The sequence below is a fragment of the Phyllostomus hastatus genome, unplaced genomic scaffold (assembly GCF_019186645.2).
Source record: "Phyllostomus hastatus isolate PE091 unplaced genomic scaffold, TTU_PhHast_1.1 phas_scaffold_21, whole genome shotgun sequence".
Taxonomy (NCBI): Eukaryota; Metazoa; Chordata; class Mammalia; order Chiroptera; family Phyllostomidae; genus Phyllostomus; species Phyllostomus hastatus.
Genome location: NW_025334017.1, coordinates 12,243,522 through 12,264,846, shown reverse-complemented (window position 1 = coordinate 12,264,846; position 21,325 = coordinate 12,243,522). Strand labels below are relative to the sequence as shown.

The 21,325-nt window shown below is 38.1% G+C and overlaps 1 protein-coding gene across 2 annotated transcripts in view; it reads right to left on the bottom strand.

Annotated features, from left to right (window-relative positions):
• Positions 1-21,325, bottom strand: part of PREX2 (phosphatidylinositol-3,4,5-trisphosphate dependent Rac exchange factor 2) — a 228,078-nt gene that overhangs the window by 93,928 nt on the left and 112,825 nt on the right. For both annotated transcript variants that reach the window (XM_045861068.1, XM_045861069.1), the window contains 7 exons: positions 18,781-18,917; positions 16,087-16,204; positions 13,574-13,758; positions 11,139-11,300; positions 7,668-7,887; positions 6,728-6,935; positions 53-232 (listed from right to left, as the gene is read on the bottom strand). In XM_045861068.1, coding sequence (XP_045717024.1) covers positions 53-232; positions 6,728-6,935; positions 7,668-7,887; positions 11,139-11,300; positions 13,574-13,758; positions 16,087-16,204; positions 18,781-18,917 — 1,210 coding nt within the window. The remainder of the gene's footprint in view (positions 1-52; positions 233-6,727; positions 6,936-7,667; positions 7,888-11,138; positions 11,301-13,573; positions 13,759-16,086; positions 16,205-18,780; positions 18,918-21,325) is intronic.

The window sequence follows — 21,325 nt, the reverse complement described above, 5'->3', positions numbered from 1 at the left end:
GAATCACACTTGGCTTCGTGGATGAAAGGCGTTTAAGGAACTAATAAGTTACCTGTACGAGTCTCTGTTGCTGATGGTGTCATGGCCTGAATCTTCCTGCTCGTCTCCTGCCACATTGAAACAGACTCGCTTGCTGTTCCTTTCCCCCTTCTCGTTGTCACTGTCTGGCGGTGCTATGCATTCAGATGTCTTACGTTCTAATTTAGGAGAATACATTATCGAAGACAGAAGGCTGCAGCGTGATATAAAAAAAAGAAAAAGTGCACGTTGTACAAACTGGCTGCTTACTTGTTGATAAGACAGGCTTACAGATATGTCTAGAGTGCATCTGTGTTTCACACGAAGTGAATATCCTGCCTCATGAAAAAAACTGTCATATGAAATTTACTATCTCCTCTCAGAATAAGTAATAGAAACAGCACACAATTTAGACTAGACGCTGTGTTTGAATCCTGGTTCTCCAATTTATTAGCTTTGTTATCAAAGCAAAACTACGACGGTCTGTTGGACATGTGTGAGATGGGAATAAAAACAACCCCAGGACTGCAGTGAGGCTAAAATGAGAATGGCACATTCCCTGCTACATTCCGGGACTCACGTCTCTCCTGGCCACTATCTACTACCACCACCATATGAAGATACTGGGGAAACTTTAAATGGCTATCCAAATGTCAAAATAAACAGTAAATATGCTTTAATACCCTCCCTGGCTTACCCTCAGATTTTAAAAAAGCCCCCTGCCCACCCAGGCTTGTCTCAGCTGTCTCCCTGGCTTTCTCCATTTGTCAGTCCTGTCTCATGGCTCAGACCAACAGGAGTCCTGGCCCTTGTAATCCTAAAATGCTAATCAGAGCCACACATGAGGCGAGGACAGGAAGCCAGCAGGGCTTCCTCCCACGTCATCTGCAGGCAGCCTGGATGAAGTGTCACAAATCTGCCCCAGTGAAGGGTTCTTCCAACTTGGCTCAAGGCTAAAATGCCACCTTCAGATGCTGAACTGCCGTGAAACTCGACTTTCGACTGAGGAGCACAGCTTCCACCCCTCTAGTCAGGAATGTTTGGCTGGAAAAGGTTTCTGTTAGAACTAACTCAACATGATAGAAAACTGGAATTGGTCTTTACTATCAAGCAAGATGCTATAAAACTTAAATCACATCTGAAAAGGGGACCCACGTGTGGCTTCTCCAACTAACCATCGCCTTCTCATTTACGAAGGCGCAGTGACGTTCTGTTCTGGTCAACCGCACACGCACAACACGAGACACTCACTTCCCACAGCAATGTCCTGCTTGTTTTATTTCAAGTTCAGGAAAAATGTCTCAGATCTCTTGTATCTCTTGTATTATGTCCCATAATATCAAACCCAATGCTGTGTTTGAGCAAAGATTTGTTAAGTGATTTTTACTAATTAATTAGACACATTCATTGTAGTATGCATTGGTCTCAGTTCTGTGGGTACCAAAATTTACAAAACAAAGAAAAGCCCCTACCTTCTTAGAACTTAAAATCCCAGGAAGAAACAAACAATAAACAATTAAACTGTCTAGTCAGTACATCAGATAGTGACAAACTTTAAGAAGAAAAATCAAGAAGAGAAGGAAGCCAGATCCACATCTTCAAATTGTGTAGTCTGGTACGGTCTCCCTGTGATAGGGTACCGGACCTGGTAGTTTGTGGGTTTTAGAAAACAGGAATTATCAGGAAGCTGTGGTCCATTGCTCAGGGCTCTGTGAGGCTATGTATTATTTTAAACACAGTTTCTATTTGGAAGGATATTTTTATGTCTTGTAAAACAGATGGAATATGCATTCAATCCCTCCACCCAAAAACTGAAACAGGAGACAAACTCCAGTTACCCAAGCTGCACGCTGCACGGACAGATAAACCCTGAATACCAGAGTTTGCAGGTGTTCTCGTTCCGCAAGGGTCAGCTGTGCTCCATGTATCTTTTAAATGAGAAGCCATGGGGTAAGCATAAATATTTCTTTCCAAGTCATGTGAACTGTATTCGTATTTGCTTTTCATTTGAAATAGCTGCAATCATGCCTACACTGACCCTGTGGGAACAAGTGCTACACTAACAAATATTTGGAAAACAGTATTTGACACTATGTTTTTGCATAAAATTTCTAGATTCTTGAAAGCAGTAAGAAGGCATAAAACTTAACATGTGTGCATGCGGAAACATCTTCCTTTACTTTTGCTCATGCATAATATTAAGCTACCTACGGTAGGTCCATTAATTCTGAATTAAAATCCTGAGCAGCCTGCCATTCCAAGTCAATCTTTTCCTGATGCCCTCGATTAATAGAGTTTTGTATTTTGCATATCATAGATAACATTTGGTGTTAGCTAGGCTGAGTACTTAACAGGCATTAATTCATTCAATCCCTAAAACCACCTTATGAAGTTGGTACTATTGTTATTATCATTATCATCATTTTAAATTTGGGTCCCCCCTTGTATACATACACTTTCCAAATTCAGCAGAACACCCTTTCCCTTCATGTCACTCTGACACTCTGCAGGGAGAAAGGTGGTCACTAAAGCTGTACCCCACATCCCAGCTCTCCTGGACACTGGACTGGGTGGCTTCCCCGACCCCTGTGATGATGGGAATGACCATGGGACTTGCTTTTATTGTGAGCAGAGGTGACATGGGTCCCTTCCAGGTGGACACCTTTATGCCAGTGTGGTCTGCCTCATTCCCTCTCCCTGTTCTGACAATCAGAGGCACCCCAGTGATGAGGGCTGAGGGCCTGGACTCCGAGGGAGGTCACTGTGGAGCAGAGACCCTGCAACCCAGGTGGGCCTGGAGAGGGAGCAAGAAAGAAACCTTGTAGTGAGACTTTTGAGTTAACACAACAAGGAAGTGGATAAGAAGAGTTGTACGTAAAGCAGATGCCTAAGAAAATGTGAGGTGAGTGACGGGACACAGGAGTATCTACTCTACAGAGCCTCTACACCTGGGCCATTAGTCCGACACTTAAGTGCCTAGAAGGCCAGACAGAGAGACCTCAGGGAGCAGGGCTGAGCAGGCAGCTTGCCAATTTCCTGGGACAGAAGGGATTAGTGCCACAGGAGTTCAGGGAACTGAGTTTACTGGGAGAAGGACAGGAGCACAGGTAGAGCCGTGCAGGCCACGATGACACATTCAATATTATTTTAATGGCACTGCAATGCCATCAAATGGTTTTCAGCTGGGAACTAGCTGATTTCCCTTTCCAGACCCTGCAGCACAGGTGAATGTCTCATGTATCAGAGAGAGGCACGCTGGAAGCTCCTACAGTGGGCACATGCAATGGGACGATGGTGTCCCCTTCTAAGGTGACTGAGTAGATACATTCTGAGGTATAATTGACAGAACTTGATGGAATACTGGAGGTGAAGGGGAAGGAAAGGGAGTCAAAAATGAGACCCAGATTCTGGCTTCATGAACTGAAGAGATGGGAAATACTTCACTGAGCAAGGGAAGACCTTGAAGGTGGAGGGCTTGAGATGGATTTGAGTATGGGAAAGTCCAGAATTCAGTTTTGAAAAGAAATTTCAGTTTGATGTGTCTGTGATACTTCCCAGTGGCTCGTTAGCCACATCACAGAGGGACTGTGAGAACAAAGTCAGTGCATAAAGTGACGCATTGTGCCTGGCGCACAAGCACCTACAATAAACGTTAGTTTGCATGACACTGTGCCCTCTTTTACACATTTACCAGAAAAAGGCTTGGGAAACCTCAAAGTTAATTCCACCACAGCCCTACCATCCACATCTGCAACCCCCAGCTGGCTGAACGTCCTACAATGTGGTTTGTTCATAGCTCAACCCTGGGACGTCGGGCATCTGTAAAATTAAGTTTGTTCTCAAATTCCCTATCTTCATTAGCCCCCAAAGCTCTTTATTTCTTTCCTCCCTGCATTTTGAAATACCACAGAAAGTTTTAGACTGTCCATGAATTATTTTCCCCTTTATTTACATCTAGTGCCTAAGTGTCATTAATCAAAAAGTAGCCCATTAAAAGGCAAAGTATTTAGTGTGCCACCAAGAATCAGGAATCACACAGCCTTGATTTAACCCATAACATCACCTTATTTCATGGTACTAGACAGCAAATCCATCTCTAGTTCCATTTTTGGACCTGAACAAAAAGGGAGGATTCAGCGGAATGCCCACATGTTAATTAAAATTTTAGTTCTAGGAGAAGTGTTCCCACATGACAGGGTGACCAGATGCCTGAGGAAGGCACGTTCTCCACAGGCCCTTTCACCGGAATGAATGGCTTCTGGGAAGGCTAGCAATGTTCTGAGACAGTTTCTCTTAAAACTTGGCAAAGCATCTGAGATCTGCTTCTCCACTCAGCAGAGATTTCTATATCTGACTAAGAATAATTACTACATGGTGAAGAAATTGTTTGGTAACTAGCTTTTCAAATAATGCGGTAAGCTTGACTGCACTGCAGCATCTCCGAATTCTAGGGGCAATGGGGAATGCAGGCTCCTGGACAACTGTACTATTTAAAGTGATTATACTGCACATTGAACTATGTGGAGCGTGCTTATATCTGTGATTAAATTACATGGTGCACACAGAGAAGATCATGAAGTTTTTCAAATCATTTGCTCATTTCATGTCACTTTCCTAATAAACATGCCCGGTTGGGTAAAGGGTTTTAAAAGAAAAGAAAAGACTAAAGAAAAGAGTGAAGTTACCTATTTTTATCTTAAGTAAAAATAGGTAAACATTTTAGGTAGTTTTGGATAATAAATAACTCCTTTCTGCAACTAATGCTTTAAATCTATAGCATTTGACACCAAGGAAAGGGAGCTCCTTGGCTCTAACCGTTTTCTTGAAAAATATTATCTACATTAGCAGAACTTAGAAATAAAAAGTCAAAATATTAACACAGATGGACAAAGCCTGGAAAACTGCCAGGCAGTACTGAGTAGTCAGTGCATGAGAGACCTTGTCTCTGCAGCAGCGTGCACTCAGGCACATCAATAATCCTGCCGTTGCCAAAGGCCCCTTCTGAAGAGTAGGAACAAAAACTCTAGGCCTGATTGGAAGTATGGGATTGGTCCAGATGTTCTCCTAAAACCCTTTGAGATCTAGGATACATGATTCAATGCCACTATTTATGGCCTTATTGCCTATAAATCTTCTTATATGCACTTCCTAAATATTTCAGAGGAAAAAACTAATTTCTAATACAGAATAACTCATATAATAAAATCTGATTTATTAAACAAAGGAAAATATAATGCTCTAAAATATGAACTTCTCTGTTACAAGTTCACATGGTCATTCTATGATAATTCAGAAGTATCATATAATTGTTTAAAAATAACTTCCTGTTCTCAGAAACCTCAAACTATTGAATTCAGCTGTGAGTGGGACAGTCGCAATATAACATACAAATATTATGTCATTTTTAAAACTTAGTGTATTAGACATAGGAAAACAGAATTGTAATTCTAAATTAACTCATTAAAACATCAGGGAAAAATATCCTGGTAAATAGTAAATATTTATAGATAATCTTACAGAAATAATGCATCTGATATAGTGATTTTGATCTCTAAATGTGTAAGATGTGTAAAATCAGAGGTCATGTCAATTAAAACTTCATTAGTGTCTAACTGCAACAAAGGCTTAGAATAAGCTCTAAATATTTTGTCAAAACTGCATTACCCATGGAAGTATGGGAAGATGTTGGTGTGCGTGGACTATGCAACAACACCTGATGGCAATGTAAATCTGTAATTTCACAAAGAGGTTCAATAAAAAGAGGATTAACAGTGCTTCTATCATTTTCAGATTCTACCACCTTTGGACAGGCTCAATAATTTCACCCCCTCGAATGGTGAGCAAGTATGATGTTACACACGATGTTGACTGCTTTTTGTGTTCATTTTTATAATTGCCACCACAAGCTTGTAATGTGTTATTATTATTCGTCCTGTTGTATATACAAGACACTGTGCTACCCCACACGTTGTTTTGACCGTACGGAGCTGCCTTCACGAGATATGATGCAGAATCACACACCACGATGTGGCACATCGTCCTGCAGAGCTCAGGCGACTCTCCAACTGTTAAACTCTTCAAGAATATTCAGAGTTGATTTTTTCAGAAAAATTATGATTAACTTCCTTTGTCTTGCTTGGTAAAATCTTTCAAATTACTGGCACAGCTATTTGGGTTACTGCTTACTGGATCTTTAATTCAATCAGAAGTGAAAAAAAGTGTTGGTCATTGGTTCGAAGGATACGATGTTTGGGATTTACTCATTTAAGAAGTGTAAGGATTTGTCACAGTTTATGTTTCTCCTCAACATCAAGCATGTACACGTACAGCAAATACCGTGCCCTGCTCTGTAGTGGCTGCATCTGTAAAATCCTCACACACGGTTAATAATCTTTCAATCATACTTTTCAATTTAATATTTTCACACTAAAATTTATTTGGTGTTTGCCTTACAATAAAATTTTGTCATTCTCTTCACTGGTATTTAAGGCTTCCTGAAAATATATATGTATGTATGTTTTCATATATATGTGTATATATATGTGTGTATACATATATATTTGCCATGTTTTATCATTTCTAAGTTCTTAGAAGAGGATCTCTCTGACCAGCAAAAGTCTCCTCCATTTCCAAGAACTAAAGAGAGTGATAAATGTTCAAAAGTCTCATTTTCTACAGCTACATTTAAAAATAAATTAAAAAAACTTACTCATCTATTTGACACACACACATCTCCACCTCTTTCAGTGCAGTCTGAAGTTTGCCCAGCAGTTTCTGATAGATATCTTGGGTTTCTAAGTCTTCTTCTTTTAACAAATACCGGAGCCCGTGCCCATCCTGCTGTGACAGAGACAAGCCTGAGGGGGCTGCCATGGTTGTGATGGTGTGCTGAATATACACCATAGGGCTCAGCTTCCCTGAGGAGGTAAAATCATTCCACAGTAGTAGTTACTGCCTTTAACTTACACTCGCAATCCAGGGCAATTCATTTGAGAGGACCAAGCTTACATCAGATAAAATGCCAATCCAAGACTGAGTTTAAAACATATGGGACATTGCAATTCAAGGGGAAGAATGAGTTCGATCCCACACCCTGCTGAAGTGGTGGGAATTACATCATGCACCTGTATTTTTCTCAGAGTTACAAAGCCATTTCAGAGTAATGGTTTTCATAGCAAAATGAGTTGTGCCTATCATGAGTAAGAAAGGCAAAACAGTCAATCCTCTTAAAAGAAAAATAAAATAATAAAAATGTATACCCCATTTTCATTCTGTAAATGCTTATACGTGATTATCCAAATGATCATGGTGAAGAATCTTTCTTTTTTTTTAAGATTTTATTTATTTATTTTTAGAGAGGAAAGGGAGGGAGATAGAGAGAGAGAGAGAGAGAAACATCAATGTGCGGTTGCTGGGAGCCATGGCCTGCAACCCAGGTATGTAGCCTGACTGGGAATCGAACCTGCGACACTTTGGTTCGCAGCCTGCACTCAATCCACTGAGCTACTCCAGCCAGGGCAGAATCTTTCTTTACAAAAGTTCAGACTTGCTTACACCCCAGAAATCTATCCCATGTGAGGGATATGGAGACAATTATGATTGATGAAATTACTTTTCATGATCTGACCAAGTGTCAAAAGCTAACATACCTTGCTCAGATTTGTTTTCTTTATCGTGAGCATTGTGCTTCCTATTATCCAGCTGAACACCAAAAGCACTCCCCAGGGAGGTCGATGTTTTGGGATAAGAAACTTCCATTACATTGACATGGCAGTTGGTAGGGCAGAAATCACTGCTGTGCAGTGGAGATATTTTAGATTTGGCTTGTTTAAAGGTGGGCCAAGCTCTGTTCTTTAGTACACGAGAAAACTGCAAATTAGAGAAGAAATACACAGCCATTGAACACAGGGATAATACAAATGCTTCATTCCCATAATCTGTAGCAAAATCAAAACAAAATTAAGTCATGTCAAGTGGAACAAGCAAAATAAATTATAAGATGTTAGAATTTGTTATGTTAAAATTCACACATTTCTTTTTTTTTAAGATTTTATTTATTTATTTATTTTTAGAGAGGGAAGGGAGGAAAAAGAGAGAGAGAGAGAGAGAGAGAGAGAGAGAAACATCAATGTGTGGTTGCTGGGGGTCATGGCCTGCAACCAGGCATGTGCCCTGGCTGGGAATCGAACCTGCGACACTTTGGTTCACAGCCCGGGTTAAAATTCACACATTTCAATAAAGCAAAGCAATATGGGCAGCAAATGCATATGATTCCTTTGAAACTCTGACTGCAAGGTAGGTGCTAAAAGCAATTAGGTGACCAATATCACTTCCTAGGATTCAAATGCACAGACTCCTAACAGCTGAGAGTCTGACAGAGAAATTAGTGTCTTAGGACACCAGTATAGGGAGGGTCTCTATCTTTAAAGTGAGGTGAGGTGGCAGAATAGGGTAGCTATCAGGTCAAGGGTGGAAGAAGATGGGATTATTCCAAATACTGTCAGACAGCCAATCCAAACCTGAGCAGGTTAGACAGCAAGGTGTGGTGCATTTGACCCAGAATGGCAGGATGATGACAGACAGAACCAACTGTACTTCCCACACCTTCTCTTAATCACTGCTGAGCACTTGGGTCAGGATCAGCCTGAGGACTGGAGTGGACTCTGCTTTTATGCCATTGAGAATAAAGCAATACTCAAAGATTTACATGGCTTCTAAGATAGCCTCTCCACTGCTTAAGACCTCACAACCCAAATCCATCCAATTCCTGCCAAGTTCTCTACAACTACCCAAAGTCTAATCACACCTATCTTGTATATATCTTACAAGCTCTCTTCCCTTGCTCCCTGCACTCTTGGTCTTCACTCAGTTCCTCTCATGCACCATCTTCTCTCTCTTTGTACACACTAGTCAGGATGCCTAGAATGTTTTTCTCCCCCTCATTACCAAACTCATTCCTATGCATTTTTAAGTTCTATGAAATCATCAAGGAGCCTTTCAAAGATCTGGTCTAGGTTCAAAATCTCTGGTTATGTGCTAGCTTATAGCACACTGAACTCCCCCCCCCCCATATAGTTACAAATAATTTGCCTATTTCTATCTCCCATAGCATGTGGTAAACTCCATGAGGTCAAGGCTGATGTCTGTCTTGTGCATTGTGAACAGACATCTCATAAAGTTGAACTGGATCCCAGCTTCTAAAACAAATGGAGCAACAAGAGCCACCAGCTACTTGTGTTGTAGTTATGTTGTTCCAGTACCTGATGCGATGCTGGGTAAGCCACGGTCTTTTTATCATTCTTAGTATAATCAGGGGTATGGATTAAATCAGCTCTGTGCTCTCTTCTTGAAAACTATAATCAGATCCTATCTATTTATTTTACTACTAGAAGAGTAACTTTGGCATTGAAAAGGATAAAAATAAATACTGGTTACTGCTAACTTTTGTAGGTAAAGTTCAAGAAAAAAGATATGACATCAAAAATCATATCTTGAAAATATATGCTCAGCATTAGAATATGAACTATCTTATGTGTACATTAAACTGTGTTTTCATGCTTAATATGCATATAATTACATGTCAGAAGCTATATAGCTGAGTAAACTTCTAGGACATAGTAGGATCTAAATGCAAATGGATTGAAATGCAGGGCACTTATTAACATAGTTACTAATGAATTCAATAATAATGCAAACTTTAGTCAGAAGTTCTTTCCCACTATAGTTGAGGCCAAAAATCTCAGATAAATCTCCCATGGCACACAGAAAGGCTCGGAAATCAATTTTATAATATATGGATATTATGCCAAAGCATCTACCATAGTAGGCAGTTATGCTTCTCTTCTTTCATTTTAACAAACATCCATTCGTTCAAAAATATGACGAGAAGCATCTATTTCAGATCTTGTGCTAAATGCTAGGATTACAGCTCTCGCCAACCTGGAGTTCATGCTCTCATAGGGAACACAAATAAATACAGTATAATATTATGGCTACAGATAACAATTATTTTATTATAAATACAATGACAACAGTGGATGAGCTTTGGAAAAATAAAGGTCATTGGTGACCTAAAAAAGAGCCATTTCAGTTACGTGGAGGGGACCAGAGCCCAACTTGGCTGATTGAGAAGGAAAGGTGAGGGAGCCAGCAGGTATAGAGAGCACATACAGGTAGCTCTTTTCAGGACAAGGGTCAAAGAAATGGAACAGTAGGCAGAGAGGTATATGGAGTTCAAGGGAAATATTCATTTTTTTAATATAGATGATAGGAAGGCATATTTGTATAGTGATAGTAATAATTAACTATTGAAAATGGAACTTCAGGATTTTAATGCTAGTTAATTCATGAATTATTGACCATGACAACATATTTAAATCCAATTATAATGACTTGATTAAAGGTCAAAAATAATACAAAGGTCATTCAACTTGTCATTCAGTGCATGCTTTCTCAAAGAGGCTTCCTCTAAAAAGTTACCTGTCTAAAGTTACCATCTCACCATTTCCCACCATAGCTCCCTATCTTGATTTCCTCATAACTCTTTTCAACACTTGAATACCCCCTTTGAAGATATTCATTTACTTCTTTGCTCCTTCCCCACTCAAACATAAGTGCCACCAGAGGAAAGATCTTCTGTCTTTGCTGCCATTTCCTGGACCCAAGGACAGTGCTTAGCATATTAAAGGTGCTAAAAGGTATCAAATACATGAAACAATCGATCAATTTAAAACAGCCAATGTTCCATGTACACTCTGAATAAGGGCTCTGATCCCTCTGTTAGGAGAAAAGGAGAACTATAGTGTAATTCTAAAAGTGGTCTTTAAAATTAGGTGGCCAGGATTCAAAGCCCAACTCTTATCTTTTCCTAGTAGGTAATATAATTCTTTAAGCCTCAGTTATTACATTTGGAAAATACAGAATAATTCTCTGGCTTACAGGTTTGCAAAGATGAAATGAGGTAATAGATTAATAGGCATTTAAAAAACTTTAAAAGTGTTGTATAAATGTTATCATTTCAATAAACTGGTACATAAATAAGTAATGAAAATATCAGGAATTGAAATAAATTTGACATTTAAATAACAATTATATGTAAAATATATACATAGAACTTTTACCTTTTTATAACTGGATATTCTCTGACATATGTGCTCAACTTTTTCACTGCAAATGGCACTGAATTTACTCTGAAGGTCAGCGGGAATCACCTCATTTAAAGAGTTAAGGCTGGTGCAGTTTTGTACAAAATGTTCATCGCTTTTAGCCAGGGCTTCAAGAATCTGTAGTTGCACACACATGCACATGCAGGCACACATGCAAACAAGACAGAACAAGAAAATGAAACCTTTACAATTAATCAAATAAAATGTTCACAATTCCCCAGCACAGGTGGAATTGTCCACAGACTGCTCCATGGTCTCCTTACAACTGCCTAGGATTTCCGTGTTCAGGGGCGCCCTGGCAGGGAAGTGATGGGCTTGCGTATTTGGCATCTTGTGCTTTGCCCTCCGCTGGCTGTTAACAGGCTCCCTGAAGGGGGTGAGTACACGTCTCAGACTCCTTGCTGGATAAATCAGTACACTTTGATGTGGAAAAACAATGCCTATATGTTACTCAGAACATTTTTTCCTCAACTTTGTAGAAAAATAAAAACTAAGGAAAAACAATGCAACAGCCTCCCTACTTGCCCAGTACACAGAGTGCATTTAACAAATGTTTGCTGAAGGGATGAATAAATGAGAAGTTCTCTTGCAAAAGTAACAGTCAATGCTACCTGCAGTGTCTGAGCTGTGTCTGACAAAAAGTATCCGATTATGTGTCCAATTAATACATCTTTCTGGCTCCTTGAACCAATAGTAAGGCAGCGTGGGGCTGTAGATGTGTGTGTGTGAGCACGCACGTACATACCCTGGATCACTGAGAATTTCCAATGAATTGAGAATTATTTATGTGTCATATTTATATGTAGCATTTTGATTGTTCAAAGATCACAAGGATTGATTACATCCTTATGTAACATTTTTTAATATTTTGTGAGAAATGTATAGATGGCATTTTTCTGAACTCCCTCATCACCTCCACTTCTGTCTTACAGAGTGTGGAGAATGAGTTATTTATTTAATCCATTAATTATTATGGAGTGTGAGTTACTAGTCTAGAAATGTGAGCTCCCTTTATCATCTTTGACTTTCTTTTCTTCATGTGTGAAATGGAAATACTTAAGAGTACTTACTAAGTTATACAGTTGCTATATATAAGATAATCCATGTAATACTGTAAATTTGAAATAACCAGAAAATGAGATAAAATAATTATAATAAGTAGATCACAAATTCTTACATGGATCCCCTTTAACAGTTTAATGCAACTGGAAAGGTGCTGCATTTTTAAAATATATGTTCTTTATCAATAGATACATATAGTGGTAAATGTAATCAGAATAACGGGATTTTTTTTAAAGATTTTATTCATTTACTTTTAGAGAGAGAAGGGAGGGAGAAAGAGAGAGAAATATCAATGTGTGGTTGCTGGGGGCTGTGGACTGCAACCCAGACATGTACCCTGACTGGGAATCGAACCTGCGACACTTTGGTTCGCAGCCCGCGCTCAATCCACTGAGCTACGCCAGCCAGAGAATAATGGGATTTTTTAAGTTGACTGTCAGAATAGAAAACAAAAAACATTAAAAAAGTATATTTGAAATAGTACATTTATATATTTATAATTATTTTCTCCCACTAAAATTTTTTTAAAAATACAGCTATAAATGTTTTAAGTCTATCTCAACTACACATACATAAAACAAGGATTCAGATGAAGAAATAAAGGCAGTGAAGCTATGTCATACTGCTTACTCATAATACCTGAATCCTCCTCACAGGGTGATATAAAAGCAGACGAAACACTGAAGTCCTAGCCTGTGGAGGGTCCCTTAGGAGTCTGATTGATTTCCCTTGTGGAAGGATCATGGAGAGCAAGCACAGGATCCCCTCTCACTCCCTACATAATTCATACATTTGGATGAAGACTTGCTTCTCTTCTCCCTATCTTGCTACAGTCTAAGGACTAGGGATGATATTCTTTACTACCAAGAATTATATCAATGTCTGAGGATCTATACATAAATAATCTCTAAGCTTCATGAAATTTTATGAAATAAACGAGACTGGCAGAATTTTTTGTAATGTATTTCATGACTTCAAATACTCTTCAGAAGATTATATACATTTTTAAAAGCACACCTGTTGTGAAAACCATGTAAATATATACATGATACAGGTAGTAACAAACAGCAAACTTACTAAACGCAGAGGAGACTTACCAAATCAACTAACACTCCCCTGGGCCACAGTCCCATCTAACTTAGCACGGTGCTCCAAAAAATATCAATGAAAACGAAGAGTGTACACATACTGAGTACTGGGAGAAAATAGAAGTTGAATAGGCTGATGGATGAAACATACACAACTCTACATTTTTTAAGGTGGGAGTGGGGGAGGGCTTCAGTTGCTTTACTTAGAACACAGTCCCCTGTTCCCAGAATCACCCTTACCTTAGCAGTGAGGCTGAAGAAACCCTTGGGCTCAATCATCTTCTCCACCACATTGCACTTGATCCCAGCAGTGCTGTCGTACTCATACACGACCCCGTACTCCAGGTGCACGTTATCCACCGTCAGACTCACGTGCTCCTTCTTCCCGTCGATGATGGCCATGGTGTTGAACTTGTCAATTACTTCTGGAGTAAAGACAATTTTAATTTTGCAAATTAATGAAAGGTTTCTTAGTCTTTGCAAATAATTTGAGTCTCTTTGAATGATTTTAAAGAGTTCTTTACAGGGTGGCTAAATCTGATGTGCTAAATGAAACATCTAACCTTGTTAACATTTTTTAAATGAACATTTTTTAAAAAGATGCTTGAGTGATCCAAATCTCACCATTCTAACATGACTAGTCTTATCTTTGCATCTCCATGTTGATAGATAGACCATATATATCCCTATTTACATCAATCTAAACATTATCCACACAATTTTTTATTTTCTCATTAAAAACATACATAAATTAAAGTCAGCCTTCTTAAAATTGCCTTAAACATTGAATGAATATTCCCTGAAAGCAGGAAAAAAATACATGGACATATTGAAGAATCAGAAAGGAGATGAAATAATCATTTTTTTTTCAGCAGAGAGGGCTCCTGAATTCTCCCAAATAACATCTTCTGGAGATAGCTCATTGAGGAAATTTGTCATCATTCACTATAATAACAGTTGCATCTGAAATGTCTTCTTATAGGCTTTGGTCTACAACCATTCAGCTAGTAAAAAACAAAAACAAACACACATCTAAAATCTTAAGTAAGAACCACCAAGAATCCTAATATTAAATATTAAATAAGCAAAAGTAGATTAGTTTATTTAAAAGAACTAAGTCCTAGAACAGTGAAAACAGCACACACAAAATAGGCAAAAGCAGAAAAGTGGTTTACCTTAAAATCATTAAGTCCTTGAATAGCCAGAAATCAACTTCCAGGGTATTTCATCAACATAATCTCCCTTTCACTGTGATGGCAATGAGGATTAGCAACAACTAAGTCTATATGGGAAATAAGAGCCTCAGGATAAGGTCCTGAGGTTCATCCTGTTTTAAGCAAATGAGAGTTGATTTATCATAACAAGCTTGCTGCTCTAATGAGATTATATATTTCTAATGCTGTCCATGAACTGAGTGGCTCAGTCATAGTGGCCTTCTAGGATTGGTGGGGAAACAGCGTGATGTTACACATTATGTTGATTGCTTTTTGTATTAATCTTTATAATTGTTGTCAGTGTATACAGGGAATTCTCTACCTAGGCTGGTTTTGAAGAAACTAAAAATTTAGAGTCACCCACCAAATATATGAGTGAAAAGATACCAGGAAAATGGAAGAGAAGATTCAAGGATTTCTGTTAAAAACTGAAACAGTAATTCAAGGCATTTGTCAAATGGAAAGTAATTGCCTGGGCCCCTTTCCCCTTGGTGAAGAAGCCACTGGATACAGCAATCTGCTGGTTTGCTTCATGGAGAAAAAAGAATGATGGGTCCTTATCAAAAGGTCTCTCTTTCTCTCATTTTCATATCAGTTTGCCTCTTTCATTATTATCAGTGTCAGAATACAGTAGATGTTACTTGAATCAAGAAATTATTTCCAGAGGAACTGTGGACCTTCTAAACTAAGGCTTCTCAAATATTAGTGTGCATTCAGATCAGATCTTATTAACATGGAGATTCTGAGTCAGCAGACCTGGGGTGGGATTGAGATTCTGCATCTCTCTCTTGCTTTAGGTACTGTTGCTGCTGCCGCTGTTGCTGCTGTTACTGCTGCTGGTCTGCAAAGCACATTAGAGAGGGAAGTCCTACACAATATATAAACTCAAAACAAGGAAAGATATTATAACTTGGGTTTGAATCTTCATTCTACCTTGTACTAGCTTGGGCAACTCCCTTAGCCTTGATTTCTATTCTGATAAAAGGAGGATGGTGATAATGGTATCATCCTTATGAGATTTTCTTTTTTGATGACTTTATGAGATAATCCACATAAAACACTTAGTAAAGTGACTAACAAAGTACAGCAGCTATTACATGTTAGCTATAATCTATTATTATGCTTTTGACATGACATCTGTTGCTGACAATGACTTAAGGAAGTGACTTGAATGGGAGGGTGGGCAAAAAGGTGAAGGGGATTAGAGATACAAACTTATAGCTTTAAATTAGTCATAGGGTTACAATGAACAGCATAGGGAATGCAGTCAATAATATCATAATGACTCTGTATGGTGATAGATAGTTACTAGACTTCTCATGGTGGTCACATTGTAAAGTATATAAATTATGTCAAATCACTATGTTGGATACCTGAAACTAATATAATATTGTATGTCAACTATACTTACAAAGAGCTTCACATTCTAGAATGAAAACAGAAGTGGCTTGAACATAAGGGATTCCCAATAACTGGGAATAGGCACAGGCACATTGGATGATAATACTACTATAAACAAGGAGAAAAGAAGGAACCCACCTTCCACTTTGCAGTCAAAAGCATCGCCTGCTTCATCTCCAGGGGATTTGGAGTTAGATTTTTGAAGGTCTTCTTGAGCACTCTCAAGGCTGTTATAAACCCATTGTATGGAATCTTGCTGGAAATGAGGAAGGAAAAACCTCAGAGGTAGTGGTGCTTCTTAAAGCACACACCCATTTTATAAACCTGCTTCAGAAGGAGAGCTGACAATCTTTTTCCTTTTAGTTTAGAAAAATAATAAAATTTGAAAAACAAAGAAAGTCAACATGAGAAACTAATACAAAGTGGGTTAAGAAATACAAATATGTAGTAACAGAATAGCCATGGCAATGTCAAGCACAGCATAGGAAAGGGAGTAGCCAGAGAGCCTGTAAGCATGACCCATGGACACGAACAGTGGTGTGGGGAATGCCTGAGGGACTGGGGAGTGCTGGCTAGAAGGCGCCAAGGGGGAAAAATTGGGACAATTGAAATAGCATAATCAATAAAATATAATTTAAAAAAGAAAGTCAATGGCAATGATTGTTATTAACAAATTGACCCTTCAAAGTTTGAAATTTTATCTTCTGAAGGTATGTTTTTATGTAAGATACACTCCCAAATGTCTTAGTTAAATGCTTTAAGTATATCTTAAAATAAATTATAAATTACATTTTCAATAAATAATTGTTAAATAAATAGTTTTTTAAAGAATCACTCATCTATAATCATACAAACTATTTAAATGCCCTCTTGTCACATGAATTTTAATACATTTAATGCTTTTTTAATCAAATTAATTAAAAACTTGGAAGGACATGTTTCATCTTATTGGGTTCTAAGCAATATAACTATCTTTTAATCCTTCCATGTCATAAATCATACCATATTTTAATTGAGATAGCAGTCCCACTCTTATTGAGATAAATGGGAGAGATAATGGCTATCAAGTAAATGCTTTCAGGGTTATATTACTTTAAGTTTATATTTTTCCTAGGTAAGATGATAAACTGAATTGTGTTACTGAAGTGTGATATAATTCACACTATCCATTTTTCTCCTGCATCATTAACTTCTCAATTGTGTTTAATTGTTATATCTCTATGCATCATTAAAATGCTAGCTCATATTTGATCATCCAAATTCATCTTGGTAACCTGCTGTGTCCTCGTCCTCCAATGGCCCATATCCCCCAGCATCCACACTTTTATGGTAACTCCTTCCCACCCTGACTCCAGGCTTGGTCATGTGGCCTGATTTTTCCAAACGGATATTAGAAGTATGATGTAAATAGTGAGTTAATTGATCGTAACATCCCCTCTTGAAATCCAAACGCCATGTCAAAAGGAAAACCCTGCTAATGACTGAAAGGAAGGCCACGCAGCGTAGTCCGGAGCGAGAGGTGGCCTGCAGCAGTGGCATGCGGCCAGGTCAGGGCCCTCACAGGAGCCAATACCAATCACCCGCAGAATCAAGAGAAATAATCAATCACTGCCGTTGTAAGCCACCAAGTTGTGGGATGGACTGTTTGTGGCAATAGATACCTAATAGAGCATGTTACTCATTTAGTAAATTTTTCTCTCCATTTATTGTTTTTCTTAATCACTTTATTGATCAACAACACCTCTCCAAGAAGGCAAGTAGAAAAAAATAAAAAGGAATAAAAGTCAAATCAATTTAGTCACTTATTAAAATTCTGATGTAAGGGGAATGACTTGATAATTTCAGAAGTGCCCTTTTAAAAAATTCTCTCAATAATACAGTTCAATAAATATTTATTAAACTACTTACTATCAACCAGAAGAACCTATGCATTGATGTGTGAATTCTAATTTGCTATACTAGTCTGACCTTATTAGTAAGCAAAATCAATGAGCTATTTTCTTGTATGTTCAGTATTTTGCAGGGTATCATGCTCAAACTATAAGAAAATAGCCACTCATCTTTCTGGTTTGGACACAAAAATCATATTCTCAAATCCAGAAAATAGTACTTCACTACACATAACAGAAAATACACAAAACCTCTCCTTTGAAGTGTTTTGCATTTAAAATCCTTTGGCATTTAGTTGAGTTAAATTTTCTCTTTTAGTCCAATACTCACTCACATGTAACTCATGACATAAGCTTTGTTTATATTGTAATTTTATTTCTCTATACCACTTGAAATTTGGATCAGAGGACAGTGCTAAAAATTTTAAATAATGAAAGCACATGTAGGTATTTTCTTTTCATAGCCAAATTCAATTGCCTAAATAAGTATATCCAAAATCAATTTCAGATCCCATAAAACCCACAAGTTCTGCTTTTCATGAAATCTAAAAATAAACATTGTAAGCACTTATAATTCATATATACAGACACAGGAAGACCATTCTATATTCTAAAGTAATTACAAGGGTCAAGAAAGCAGTTTAAAGCTTTGGGTTTCATTTTGAAAAAGTTAGCAATTTAAAAATGCAAATAGCAATGAAAATGGAAATATGCCAGAGCACGTTTTAAACAGGTGGTAACACTACAACGATAAAGTTTAACCATGTAAGCATAATCAATTGTAACTATGCCAATAAAGCAATCATGATGAGATTTACAACGCTGTGCTGAAATGTGAGCCTAAGAGCGAAAACCACAAACATCTCCAGAACATCCTGTGTTGTCCCCTGGGGTTTGTCTGCGAGCTTGGAATTGGATGGAGATAAGCTGAGAGGCAGCTCACCTTCATTGGCCTCCTGTACTTCCTGCAGGCTGTGACATGCGCGATGACACTGGCATGCGTCTCTTTGCTGACATTGATCCCGTTGACTTTGATAATGCACTGTCCAGGGTGAAGACCGGCTGCTGCGGCCACAGTTCCTTGAAATATGAATGAAAAAATTGCCAAAAACTAATTTTAGGGATAATATTTGTTTTTATCACATATACAATAAGGAAGGTCATCTTAAAATATGATAAAGATCTAACTAGGGCGTGTTTGATAAATTTGGTTCTGATAGCAATGCTCTCTCAAAAGTTTTCTGCTATTTAACAGGCGATTCAAGCCGTGATAAACAGAATATTTTTCCATCTCCCTATGAATTAATTTGAAGGGATACTGAGAAGTAACCTTTATAATGCTAATCAGTTATTTTCCCTTTAAAATGTCTAGTCAATCTAATTTTCAAAATATGCATATAAAAATAGCAAAATGAGAAAGCCAGAAACATGCTGTATTTATCTTTCTTTAGTTTACATCTCTAAGTAAATGGTAATGGAAATAATACAATAAAGATAAAATAAAAAATAGTATTCATTTTCATTTCTAAAAATGCCAACAATTAAAAGAAATTCTCAAGTAAAAAAAATCAAGTCAATTAGCAACCACAAATGGACTGGGTTTGCTAAGGAAATTAAGTCAGGATATGTACAAAGGGTCAGGAACCAGAGAACTGGTGAAGAATAACATTAATCAGATAACATCAACTGTCCATAATTTATTTGGATAGAAATAGACTTAACTATGGAAGTGGCATATCTTAGCCAGGGGATTAAGATTTTCAGAACTGCCCTGGCTGGTTGGCTCAGTGGGTTGAGTGCTGGCCTGCAAACCACCAAAAGGTCACCAGGTGGGCTCCCGGTCAGGACACATGCCTGGGTGGCAGGCCAGGTCCCCAGTTGGAAGTATGCGAGAGGCAACCAATTGATGTTTCTCTTACACATCAATGCTTCTCTCCCTCTCATTCTCCCTCCCTTTCCCCTTTCTCTAAAATATAAAATCTTTAAAAAATATTCAGAACCTTCCAATCATCATTATTTGGTATTCTGAACAAATCAACATGTACAAAGCACCATTAATAAAAACAATGAATACAACTAATATAAATTACTATAAAATTTATCATGAGTATGTTAGAAGTAATTTCTCCCATGGAAGAATTAAACATCTAGACGGGCATAATTTATAGTCAAGAATCGTCTTCTCACTAAAATTCACTCCCAAAAATATTAAGTACCTTTTCTAGGCTGGACTGATTTTTGGTGGAGTGAGGGACATTCCCAACAGGAAGAACAGCCTGAAAATAGGCACTGGGTGGAGAAATAACCAGACATTTTGGAATATATAGGCAGTTGGGAGTGTGATCTTAGAACAGAAAGAGACATGGAGAGCAGAGCAGAGTCAGGCTGTGAGGCCCAGGGTGCTTTGTGTGAAGGCCTCAGAGTCTGAACCTAACTCTCTACGGATGAGGAAAAACATTCAAGAATTTTAAGCAGAGAAGTGACATGATCCCCTGAAATGGGCCGAGTGTCAATGGAGTATGAGGGGATAATACTGAGTGTTAAGGTGCCCGGGGGCCATTACGTGTATAATAAACAATTAAATCTGGACTGTAGAACTCAGGAGAGAGGTCTGGGCTGGAAATAGAAATGTAGAAATGCTCTGAAAAGAGGATCAAAAAGATTGCTTATGGAGAACAAGAAGGCAGGGAAGAGGATGCCAATGGTTAATAACTCAACAGATGAAAAGATCAGGCAGAAGAGGAGTAGAAGCAAAATCTGAAAAGTACCATCTTGGGAATTAAGAGATGAATGGTTTATGCAAATGGGAGTTTTCAGTTTAAACAAATGGCAGAAAAAGCTCAGCTAAGATAAGGATTATCAATATCCATTATATTTTCCAGTTAAATCCATGATAACTCTTACAAGACAAATTTTGGAGACATGGGTGGGAGGTGGGAGGAGATGGCTATAGCACTGGGTTAAAATTCAAGTAGGAAGTGAGGAAGGACAGATGAAAGAAAATTTTGGCCAGTATTTCAGGAAGTTTGTCTATGACAAAAATGAAAGTTATTACAGCATTAGTCTAGAGCTGAGCTTTTCAATCTTTGTCATGCAGACATATCACCTGGGGATCTGATTAAAATGCAGATTCCGACTCAGTATGTCCTGCATGGGGCCTGAGATTCTGAATTTCTAACCAGCTCCCTGGTGGTGCCCATACTGTGGGTCTGTGGATCACATTTTGAGTAGCAAGGATCTAGAGGAGAAAATAAAGGAGAGGTTTTGTGTTTGGTGTTCTAGTTTAAAATGGTTTTGTTTCTTGGTTGATTTTAAAGGGAAAGAACTGACCCTATAATATAATAATCTAATGAAGAGAAAAAGCTAAAAATTTTGGAAAGTGATATCTGACAGTTCAACACTCCAGAGAAGGATCAAAGAGATGGGATCCAGACATCTGTGGAGAGATTAACCTTGAACTCCAGAAAAGAGAAAAGACCTCTTACTCT